Source organism: Myzus persicae, unplaced genomic scaffold (genome assembly GCF_001856785.1).
Source record: "Myzus persicae strain clone G006 unplaced genomic scaffold, MPER_G0061.0, whole genome shotgun sequence".
NCBI lineage: Eukaryota > Metazoa > Arthropoda > Insecta > Hemiptera > Aphididae > Myzus > Myzus persicae.
The window spans coordinates 1-13,251 of record NW_019100825.1 but is presented as its reverse complement, the minus strand read 5'-3'; the positions used below and the strand labels follow the sequence as shown (position 1 = coordinate 13,251).

General features: G+C 30.0%; 1 protein-coding gene and 1 pseudogene across 1 annotated transcript; both read left to right on the top strand.

Moving 5' to 3' along the window:
* Window positions 1-3,418: 3,418 nt before the first annotated feature.
* On the top strand, window positions 3,419-4,230 carry LOC111026333. Its single transcript, XM_022304392.1, has one exon. The coding sequence runs from the start codon at window positions 3,421-3,423 to the stop codon at window positions 4,114-4,116; it is 696 nt and encodes a 231-aa protein (XP_022160084.1). The 5' UTR covers window positions 3,419-3,420; the 3' UTR covers window positions 4,117-4,230.
* A 6,076-nt stretch (window positions 4,231-10,306) lies between these two features.
* On the top strand, window positions 10,307-12,437 carry LOC111026309 (annotated as a pseudogene).
* The last annotated feature ends 814 nt before the right edge of the window (window positions 12,438-13,251 follow it).

The following is a 13,251-nucleotide window of genomic DNA, read 5'->3' as shown; positions in this document are numbered from 1 at the left end:
CAAAAATGGCCTTGATGTCCTTTACCCCCGGTTTACAGATATGAACTTGATTTTGTTAGTTTAAAAATGTGTTTGAACTTGTTAAATAGCTTCAATATTTTCTACTTTCATTCAGTTCCCTTCATGTGTGCATTAAACGTTAATATTGAAAACAATGCTCTACATTTGCGTTTAGAGTTGGAATAGCAAACATATATTGTCAAAGCTTAAGTAATTCACAATACTGTTAAAAAATGTCACATTTTTAAAAAAATCAATCCTTTTCTCATAACTAGGGCTTTGGACTTATTTTAACATTTAAAATCATTAAAATAAGCGCCTGAAAATATCATTATTTAAGCGCATTCAAATAAGCAAAAAAATTTATTACAAAAAAAAACTAAAAAATTCTAACTATGAAATAAAAAAAAACAATAAATAAATCTTTATCTTCATATTACAAAAAAATTCAACTTTATTTTTGAGACTTTAAGGATTTTATGTATTTTCCAATGGATTTTCTGAAAAATAAAATGTTAACAATATTATATATAAATAGTTGAAAAATAAATAAATAAATAAAATCTCACCGTCATTATTGCATTGGATGGTGAAATGTTTTCTGAGGTTTTCATATAGAAATGACCCTTCTGTTGTTCGGTAATATTGTTTTATACTCTGAAAATGACCGTTCGACATTTACTGAAGTAATTATCTTGTAACTATTTTAAGTACTCAATATCATTGCTGTAGTCTTCTGGAAATTCACTGAAGTCATCTAAATTACTGTCAATTTCACTGTTTAGTATTTTTGATATTTTTTCTAAAACCCTTAAGCCATTATTTATTGAAAAACTTTTTGCAGTTTAATTAAAACTAGTTTTCCGTGATTTATTTTTAACAGAAGCACTTTCAAATTTCATAATTGAATGTGTTATAACATGACGCCGTGACGTATTTACGGGGGGGGGATTTGGGGGGATCAATTCCCCCCTTGGTATTTTTTTCTATTATTAAAGAATTTACCTACATACATAGGCACTAAATTGTGTTTAGTATTTACTATCTTATTGTATTTTTCATTTTTTGCAAATAAAGTAGAAAAAAATCAGTTAAATGGTTATTAATAGCCTGTTATTACGCCACTGAAACCGCCATGTCGTAGCTAGTGCTTCGGTATAAATGTACTAAAAGAGGATGCACTGCCAATTTAAAAGTATTGGAAAATGAAGATATCGTGTGGACATCATGCAATGTAGAACATAACCACGATGCGGACGAAGAAAATAAAATTGAACGTCAAATAATAAGCAATAACTTGAAACGTAAGGCCACTGAAAATATGTGTGAACGCCCTTCGAAGTTATTACATTCATATTTACGGGAGAATAATACAAATGCAATTACAACTAATGTGACATATATAAAACACATTATATTTCAAGCTCGAGCATTTTTACTACCAAATTTGCCTCGCAGTAAACAAGAGGTGCATGATATTTTGAAAGACATGGACGTAAAAACGTATGAAGGTAATACATTTTTACAATTTAATAATGCGGAAAAAGGGATTTTATTATTCAGTACGGATGAAAATTTAAAGTTTCTTAGTCAATCAACCACATTTTACGTTGATGGAACATTTTCGTACTGTGCACAGTTTTTTTTAACAATTTTTCACAATTCATGTAATAAAAAACAATCATTATGTACCTTTAGTTTTCACTTAACTGAAAGACAAAAAACAAGAATCATATGTCGATATTTTTCGAATTATTGATAATTATTGTGTAACTTACAATAATATGTTTGATTTAGAAAGGATTTATGTCGATTTTGAAATAACTATACATAATGCAATAAATGAAGTTTGCCGTTTGGCCATTGACTAAAGTTCGTGGTTGCCGATTTCATCTTGGACAATCTTGGTATAGAGCAATACAAAAGTTTGGTCTTTCATCAGAATACATACAAAATACAGAAATAGGCCAATATTTAACGTATATATTTGGATTGCCATTCCTAGATCCACAATCAGTTGGGGATTGCTTTTCCGGTGAATTAGCTGAAATACTGCCAATGAATGAAAAACTCACAAAATTCAATGACTATTTAGTAGAAAATTATATTGCAAATGATTCAACATTTCCACCAGAAATTTGGGCAGAAAAAAGCAATAGTATTTATCGTACAACTAACTCGTGCGAATCGTTTCATTCAAAGTTTAATTCGCAATTTTATTCTCCACATCCAAATATATTCAACTTACTAAATATTTTATTTAGTATTCAAACTGATATAAAAATTATTATAAGGAGTTCCAATACAACAAAACCATACAGAAAAAAAATTAGAGATAAAATAACATTCTTAGAAAATTAAATTAGTAAATATGATACTGGTGTAAGTTCAAGGTTTCAATACATAAAAATATTGGCCTGTAAGTATAGACCCTGAAAAATAGTCTAATATAATATTTTTATTTAACTTATTAATTTGTATACATTTTATAATGACGCACTTTGATAGAATACTGTCTTTTTTTAAAATTTTAAAATTTATATAATATACATATATTTAACTTGAGTACCGTGAGAAAATTCAGGATTTTAAATACTATGCGATTATCATTTTATGGTCTCAAGTGTAACTTCTCAAATCGACTTCCTTGCTACATCTCATAGACTATATACAATCTTTTACTTTAATGCCCATTTTACATTGGCACATAGTGATCGCATGGTGATCACAATTAATTTTTAAAAGTTTATTTTACTATTTTTAGACGTTATCGCTGTAAAATCCCACAATAAACTTTACACGCGCGTGATAACACACCATGTTAACACACTATAACATACCATGTTTCACATAACTGCGTTGATGAACTGTTGTTAATTCTGATATCTATTGGTATAAAAGTACCAAAAACAGCTAAAACGTTTCTACAAACTCCTAAAGTAAACAGCCACAAAGTTAGTATTGTTCATCCTGGCTCATATATACATTTAGGTGTAGAGTTTATGCTTACTAAAATCTTAGCTCCTCATATATTTTACATTGAAAATAAGATCCCGATAAAATTAAGTGTTAACATTGATGGTTTACCATTAACATCCAGTTCAAAGTCCAGTTTTTGGCCAATACTTATATTTTTTGCAAATGTACCAATATTATTAAAAACTGTAGTTTCAGTAGGAATTTATCATGGTAAATTCACAAAACCTTCTTCGAGTCATGAATTTTTAAATCCATTTATAACAGAAATGAAAGAAATTATAAATAATGGTTTGTGTATTAATGATATTTTACTTAAATTTGAAATTTCCCAAATTGTGTGTGATGCTCCTGCAAAAAGTTTTGTGTTAAATGTAAAAAATTTTAATGCCTATCATGGATGTAACTCGTGTACAGTAGAAGGTACTTTCATAAAAAAATCGAATGGCTTTTTTAGAATTAAATGCTCCTTTAAGGTCCAATGAAACATTTAGAAATAAACTTGATGAATACTATCATAAAGATGTAAGTCCATTGGAAGAATTGCCAATAGATATAACATCAACGGTAGTACTTGAATACATGCATAACATATGTCTCGGTGTTGTTAAAAAGTTGATTGTTTTTTGGACCAAAGGTAAAAAGCTTGTTCTACTAATAAATCCTGATGAAGTATCACAAGAATTAGTTAATATCAAATCTTTTTTACCATCAGAGTTTAATCGTTTACCTAGAACATTAGAAGAAGTTGAATATTGGAAGGCCACAGAATTTAGAACTTTTTTGCTGTATACTGGCCCAATAGTATTAAAAGGCCGATTAAAAACATCACTATATAAACATTTTATACTTTTAAGTTCTGCTGTTCGCATCCTCATTTCCCCTGAAACTTGTTTCACTCATAATTACTTTGCTAAAGATTTGTTGAAAAGATTTGTAAGTGAATATTCATCTAATTATGGTGAAGAATATGTTGGTTATAATGTGCATGGGTTAATTCATGTCTGTGATTTTGTTTTGACACATGGTGCTTTAGATTTATTTAGTGCTTTTAAATTCGAAAATTATTTACAATTTATTAAAAAAAGTTCTAAAAATTTTAAAAATCCACTTGAAGATATTTATAATCGCATAATCTAACACTTAAATGCTCAAACTAATATTACTCCACAGAATTTCTCTATCCTTGAAAATGAATTGCCCTTTGATCATATAGAAAATAATTCAATAAATGAAACATTATATGAGAGAATTATTTTAAAACAATTTATTGTGAGCTCTAAAAAAGTTAAAGATTCATATTTTATACTTGATAATGATGATTTAGTCAAAGTCAATAAAATAATTCATTTTTTGAGTGGTAACATTAAACTAGAGGTAACTAAATTTATATATTTCCCTTTTTTTGTTAATCCTGTATCTTCAGATATACTTAAAATATTTTCTGTTAATGGAATTATACCTGAAGCTCGACTTTTAATTAATTTAAATGTATTAAAATATAAATGTTTTACGGTGCCAATTGATGAAAATAAATATATATCAATTGCATTGCTGCATACTGATTGACTTTAAACTTGTATTATTTACCTACATGATTAATTATTAGAATGAATATTATACATTTTTTTAGTTGAATTATTTAATTATTTGTGAAATATTAAAATTGTATGTATAATAAAACTACCTAACTAATAAATAGTTTTTGATATTATTAAAGAATTTAATTTTGTGATTATTGCAATGCATTCATTACAATATACCAATTATCATTCAATTGATATCTCGTTAGTGTGTCCCAGTAGGTTAGGCGTAGGTAAAATTAGCTAGGGGTCTAGGGTTCGAACCCGTGCGGGTACTTTTGTAAAATTTGTGGAAGTGAAGTGTTTTTTTTTTCATTTTTTTTCGGACGGCGGACACTGTGTAGTCTATGCGAAGTCATTGTGCTGGAATTAGGAATCTCCGGACCATCTCCGCGATAACCACAGGTACTAATATTATACTTCACATGCTATTTATGCTATCCGTAGTAATTTACTAAGTGATATCTATGAGTAAATAATGATAAGTTATATGAATATCACATACAATTGTTAATAAGGTTATCGCATACGACGACTTCCTGTTTCTGGACATTAAGCGTCGCATACTAATCTCGGAGATGTACACAGGCAAAAATTTAAACAGTCTCACTTCTCAATGTTATGATTATGTTACGTCGCGGAGATTAAATTTTGACCATAGGGTCATTATCATCAAAATCATTGTTTATATTATGAATTTGTATATTTGAACAGCCCTATACACATAATATAAATTCGTTAAACGATAGTTAAAAAAGTTTAAATTTAATTTGTTCATCTTAGATTCGGAGCGGAGCGATGAATATATTGATTTTACAATTTCTACCAATTTTCACCATTTTTAAACCAATAACCATGACCCTTGAAATAATATATTATTGAATTTAAATTTAACACAATCAATTACAGTGACCCACTCGCCCGCCTTTTTAATTATTTAAATACAAATAAATAAAGTATGAAATTGAACTAGAATTAACCTATTGACCATTATTATAATAACAATAGTATACATTATATTTTAATATATACCAGTATAAATACATTTTCACAAAAAAATTTATTTTAGTTCCCTACAACGAAAGATTTATGGAAAGCTGTAGCAATGGGATTTTGTGATCGATGGCAATTTGTAAACTGTGGTGGTTCAATCGATGGAAAGTACATACGAATTTTGCAACCCCCCGATTCTACAATTATAAAGGATTTTATAGTATCGTTTTGATGGCGATTGTAAATAGCAATTATGAATTCATATACGTCGATGTGGGAAAAAATGGGAGATTATCCGATGAAGATGTAATAGAATTCACTAAGTTTTACGAGCACTTAAAAAAAGGAAAATTACAACTTCCAGATTATAATGAAACCGTAAATAATTTAAATTTTGTTTTCCTTGGTGATGAAGCTTTTGCTCTACATGATAATATTTTAAAACCGTATCCGCAACGTGAATTGACAGAAGAAAAAAGAATATTTAATTATAGACTGTCTAGAGCAAGGAACTGTGTTGAAAACACCTTTGGACTTATCGCATCAAGATTTAGGTTATTACAAGGAGCTATTCACTTAAGTCCAGAACAGGCATCATATGCTGTGTTGGCGATATGTGCACTTCATAACTTAAGAAAACGAGAAAGTTCTTACGTCACCACAACAATGTTTGATAGACTAGATGGCAGCAATATATTAAATAATGGCGATTGGAGAGAAAATGGTAATAATGAACTTCCTGGACTACGGAATGAATACACGTACCAAAAATGTTTACGATGATGCCAAAATAAACAGAGATAAATATATGCACTTTTATAATGATGAAGGATTAGTTGAATTTCAAGGAGATATGATAAATACAATTTACACTACCTATATAATATTAATGAATATTTTTTAAATGGGTATATTATTATTAGGGTTCGGGACTTATTGCACCTACATTGTAGGAAATATGCATGCACATATGCACTTAAAATAACCGAAATATGCGCAAAAATATGCAACTAAATGTTAAAAAATTTGATTTATTTATTTAAATTTAGAAAATTATTTGTAATTAGTTATTTTTTGATAACATTATATTACTGAACTGTGTGTTCAATTTCGTTAACTTTGTCTTCTCCTACAATGAAAAAAGGTTGGGTTTTTAAAATTATTATTAAATATAGAAATGATGAATTGTTTACCTGTAAAGTTTGACTGTACAATAAGAGTCACGATATTTGTCTAAAAACTCGGAAATAAATTCTTTTGACAAATATCTCCAGTCACTCATGTCGGAATAGAAAAATATAAAAAATTTTAAATTCGAAGAAATAGGCCTATATTTTAGAAGCACCAAACCAGTAACTTTTTACTAATTAAATTTCTGTTACACCTTGCCAACGTGTTACGCATCACTGCATTATGCGCACAAATCGTGGACGATAAACCAGGCAGAAACATGTTTAAATCCTGAAGGCTTTCCTAAATGCCAATTTAATATTTACACACGCACTCTTTCGTGTACGAATGGAACGCCGCTTTCCAATCTCGCGAGAAAACGCGAACGTCAAAAGCGGCCTATTGGGACACTACGTTCGTACTTCGTATCGTCACTTCGTTAGCTTGTCATACTGCAGTATAACAATATTATTGTTGGTACGCCCCGGTATTTGTAGTATTATAGGTATTTTATAATTTATTGGGTGATGGTAATATATCCGAATTGGATTTTTCAGACGAAGAAACGGAAGAGCAGTTCGATAATGAAGAGCTGTAACACTTATTAAATGATCTTGAACAATTGTTAAGACCAAGACGAGTTGAATGAAACAGAAATTGAGATAAGTATAACCAGACTAGTATTCATTTTAATGTAACTAAAAATAAATATAAAATGGGATATAGTTCCTTTTCGTCCACCTGAATTAAAATTGAAAGATTTAGAAGAAAGAAATTATCCACCAGAAATGCCTTCCATAACAGATTATTTTTATGAATATTTAGATGAAGATATATTTGAAAAAAAATATTGTCTATTATACAAATTTGTATGCCATACAAATTTCGCAAGCTAGATATAAACCCACCAATTATAACGAAATAAAAAAGTTTATTGGGATTCATTTGATAATGGGTTGTCTAAAGTATCCCCTTGTTCGTTTATATTGGGAGAATGCTACTTCTGTGAATATTATTATTGAAAATATGTCCCTCGATCGATTTTTTACATTACACTGAAATTTTCATTTGATCGATAATACAGAAATTAATAATACAGATAGATTTTAAAGATAGACGTATTCTCTATAAGATTTATGAAGAACAAGAAACCATTATTAATATTAATACAACAACAGTGGCTGCCAAAATCTAAAAAAGTGTGAGACAAGGGTCACTTTCACCTGCATTATTCAATGTGTTTATTGAAAAAGCAATAAATGTCATACAACTTTATTTAGAACAAGAAGGAATTGGAGTGAAAATAGGAGGGGTACTAATAACATTGCTTCGCTTCGCTGATGATATAGTCGTTCTTGCAACATCCGAGGAAGACTTACAATCAGCATTAAATGTAATGAATATTACGTTCAAAGAATATAGTCTGAAAATAAATGCAGCCAAGACCAAAGCCCTAGTATGCTACAAGAAAAACATACCATCTATAAATATATCGTTAGAAAATAAAGAAATTATCTAAGTAGACAATTTCAAATACTTGGGCAGCGTTATAACAGACGAAGGGAAATCAATTTAAGAAACTAGAAGCAGGATAGGTCAAGCAAAGAATACATTCCTCAAAAAGAGAAAATTACTAACATCAAAAAATATGAACATAGTAACGAAGAAACGGCTTATAAAAACATACGTCTGGAGTGTGGTATTATACGGAAGTGAGACATGGACGATTAATAAGAGAGAAAAAGATATGTTAGAAGCTTTCCAAATGTGATGTTGGAGAAAGATGCAGAGAATAAGCTGGATTGATAGAAGATTAAATGAAGACATCCTGAGGACAATAGATGAAAAACAAATATTGATAGACATTATAAAGAAAATGAGATGGCAGATGATAGGACACACGTTAAGGCATGGAGATGAACAGCATAGTGTAATAATCGAAGGATGATAGAGGGTACAAGATCAAGAGGAAGACCTAGGACGAGATACATTATATATAGTCAAATAATGCAGGATGCAGGAGTCACTTCCTACAAGGAACTGAAGAACAGAGCGAATGGCAGGTAAAAATGGAGAAGTCATTTATTGTAAAACATTTTGTTAGAAACCAATCTATGGATTGAAAAACTAAAAAAAAAAAAACAGAAATTCCAAAAATTAATACCGCTAAATGTATAAAAGTTCGTCCTCTATACGACGCAATTATTAAAAAATATAATAGCTTGCCGGTTGAAAGAAGGTTAAGTGTCGATGAACAAATGGTTCCTTATAAAGGACATTTGCAAATGAAGCAATATGTAAAAGGTAAACCCTGCCCGTGGGGTAAAAAGCATTTTTGTTATGTGGTGAAAATGGTATGGCTTACAACATACTGCTTTATCAAGGGGATACCACTGAAGTAGATCCAAGTACACAAAACAAATTTGGTCTAGGCGCTAGTGTAGTATTATACTTAACAAAACACCTTGAAAAAAATAGACATTTCCTTTTTTTCGATAATTTTTTTTTCAATATTTAATTTATTTGAACAACTGCAAGCCAACCAAACATACTCTGTTATTACTATTCGTGCTAATAGATTCGCAAATCCTCCCATATTAACCGATAAACAATTAGCCAAAGTGGGAAGAGGTACAAGCCTTTGACATTTCAACTGATATGGAGAATTGTAATTTATGTATGTTAAAATGGTATGATACAAGGTCTGTTACCTTGGTTTCTAATTATATTGGGTCCGGAAAGTTGGAAACAGTAAGACGTTGGAATAAAAAATTAAAAATGTACGTCAATATTGAAAGGCCGGAAATAATAACAGCATACAACACATCAATGGGCGGTGTCGATAAGGTAGACCAACTCATCCGTTATTTTCGAACATTTATACGTTCAAAGAAATGGACACTAAGTATGATTGTCCGTGCATTCGATCTAATATTTCTTAACTGTTGGTTGCAATATAAAAACGACGCTGACCATTAAATTATAAATAAAAAGAAAAGAAAAGATCTGCTACATTTTCGAATGGCACTTGCGGAAAATCTCATAAAAGGAAGCCAAAATGTACCACTAAAACATAGGGAAAAACCTCGCGCAGATACTCGTACAGGTACATAGATAGTCATGAAGTTTCAACAACACCCAAAGCACGAAAAGTCGATTCTAGTCAGCCAACAGATGATGTGCGAAAAGATAAATTTGATCATTTTTCTGAGTTTGATACAAAAGATCATACATCGAGATGCTAAATTCCTGGGTGTTTAAGAAAGACGCACATATTTTGCATAATATGTAATATACACTTACGTCTGGATGGTACAAGTAATCGTTTTTATAATTTTCATTAGTAAAATGTTCACGAATTTTATTTAGTTATTTTTTTATTTATGGGTAATCTATAAAATGTTATTTTTTAAATTACCTATCACTGGTAAATGGTAAAACACACGAAGATTTATTTTCATTATTTTTGTTTTTATCTAAATATAAGTTTAAATGTATTTTTTCATCACATTATATGAGTATTATACTTATTGATAATTGCTTAGATTTTAATATTTTTGCTACCATAGTGAAGTTCACTATCCATGATAGCTGAGCTGACAAATTTAAAATCACATGCAAAAGGAATTAAGCATAAACAAATGGAAGCTGCTGGTACAATAAAACAAAGCCCGATTCCTTCATTTTTTTGTGTTCAACGAGCCGAAATCAAATTGTCTGCTTTTATGGCAGAGCATAATATTCCTTTTTTAGCTGCGGACCATTTACCTGATTTATTAAAAGAATGTTTTCCGGATTCAAAAATTGTTCAAGGTATAAATATGAAAAGAACTAAAACTAGTGCAATAGTAAAAAATGTAATTGGTGTAACAGCAAAGGAAGAGCTATCAGACATTTTAAAAGCTAGAAAATTCAGCATCTTAACAGATGAATCTACAGATATTTCATCTGTTAAGACATCATGTGTTGTTATAAGGTAAATGTATATAATAATAATAACTACTAATAAATGATATACCTATTATATGTTATAATGTTTATAGGTATTTTAATCAAAAAACTGAAGTTGTTGAGAGTAAATTTTGGGATTTACATTCCGTTTATACTGAAAATGCGTGTCTAGCTACTGCCGCCGAAAGACTATTTAATTTGTTGATGGAATCCTTCTCAAAATTTAACATTCCTGAAGCTAATATTATTGGGTTTGGATCCGATGGTTGTAATGTGATGATGGGCGCTTCCAACTCTGTTGCGTCACGTTTTAAAGAACATTTTCCGGGTATTTTCGTTCTTAAATGTGTTTGCCACTCTGCACATTTATGTGCAAGTGAGGCTTGCAAAGAGCTTCCCCGAAACTGTGAAGATTTTGCTAGAAATGTTTTCAATTTTTTAAAAAGTAGCTCTAAAAGACAAGCTGAATTTTTATAGTTTCAATCATTCTTGCAAGTTGAGCCTCACAAAATATTGCACCCATCGCAAACTCGTTGGCTGTCTTTAAATTTAGTTGTTGAAAGGATTCTCGAACAATGGCAAGCACTAAAATTATATTTTACTGACATTTGGTTAAATCAGCGCTTGTTGTGTGCAGAACATATTTACAATGCCTTAATTAATCCATTCACAAAACTATATTTTTATTTTTTGGAATGGATATAAGATATAACCAAAGTTCACAAGGTTTGATTAATAATTTTATGCTTATGTTTTTTGCATTAACTGCTTTTATGCTAATTGCTTTTGTATTAATTCTTAGATTTAATCTTTATTTTCAAACCAAAAAAGTTGTAATAACTGATCTTCATGACATGGTTATTGAACGTTATCAAGATATATTGTTGTGTTTCTTGAAACGAGAATATGTTACACGAAATCTTGCAGATGTTAATCCGAGAAATGGCCAATATCAAGTTATTGATTGAAACTTGTATTTAGGTGCTAAAGTTATGATGCACATTGTCGATAAATAAATAGTAGATAATAATATTTGTAGAAAAGATTTTTTCGAAAGGTACTTATATCATTACTAATTGACTTAGGTTTGTTGTAAATTATTGTTATAATAAATACCTAAATAAATATTTTTATACCTTAGATGCCGGAAGTTTTTACAGACTGCATCCTGTGAAATAAAAAAAAAGGTATAATATGAGTGATGAAGTATTATCAAAATTGTCAATTTTAAAGCCACAAAATGCAGTTTCACTAACTTACCGAGAAAATTGTCCTTCCTTAATTCCGCTGATTAAAGTTGTACCCAGATTGGTTGATAATGATATTTTGATCTAACAAATCAATGACCAGTGGAGAAGCTTACCAATAGCTTTAGCAAAACATCCTAATGAAGATATAATTTATTTACCAGTGGATACATTTTGGCAAGTACAATTCTTACTTGTATATAATAATAGTAGTATTTGAAGTTAGTGTAGGTGTTGTATTATAATTTAAAAATATTCCATTACCTTCATTGAATTATGTACATTTGCACTTGATGTAATCTGTTTGCCCCATGCGAATGCGGATTGTGAACGGGTATTTTCAGCAGTTAATGGGGTAAAAACTAAGTTCCGGAATCGTTTGGTCACAGAAACTATAAGTGGTGTTTTACACACAAAACAGTTGATTAAAACTGCCTCCAATGACAATTGTTTTAAGTTTGAACCCTCAAAAAAAATGTATGACAAAATGACACATAGTGTGTTATACACCAAAAATGTAACTGAAGATGAAACCAAAATAGTTTTTAATCTTTTTAGTAATTCAAATTAATTTATAATTATATTTTTTATCGTCTCATCATAGACATTGTATGTTTAATGGTTTTAGAGTTTGATTGTTATTTATTTTCAGCCAGCGAGTATTGCCTACTAAAAAGGTATAGGTTTACAATTTACACTATTTTAATTAATAACAACTCTATGCACATTTTTTATTGACAAAAGTGGTGCTAAACCTTCAGCAGTGTCTATAACAGTAACAATTTCAGCCATATCGGTTTAGTAGTTTTCTCGGTTAGCGCGGTCAAAAAAAAAACCCCTTACAATTTTATATAATAGTATAGATAAATAAATGTTTGTACCTATATGGTAAGCTGAGATATATTTTTTTTATTATTTGAAAAACACAATTTACAAAGTACCTATTTTAAGAAATAATAAAAATTACCTACTCCTGTAAGCTAAGCTTATGGTGGTATAGGGGGGGGGGGGTAAACCGCTGGCAGACGTTAGAAGCGCTGTCGGCATTCGATAACCGCGCACAGCCGTTAGGAGCGCTGTCATCTAACGCTGCCACGCTGGCAGTCGTTATTCGTTACTCGTTACCTAAAAGCAGTGTTGCCATGTTAGCTGATTTAAGGCCAAATCTAGCCTTTTTTGATCTGATCTAGCTGATGAATTATTTGATCTAGCTCCTGGCCTTTTTCCTAGCTATTTATCATTTTTAACTAGCTTATTTCTGGCTTTTTTTTTTTTATACTTTTTACTAGATTTTATTTACTATATTATTATACTACTACGTCTACAACTAT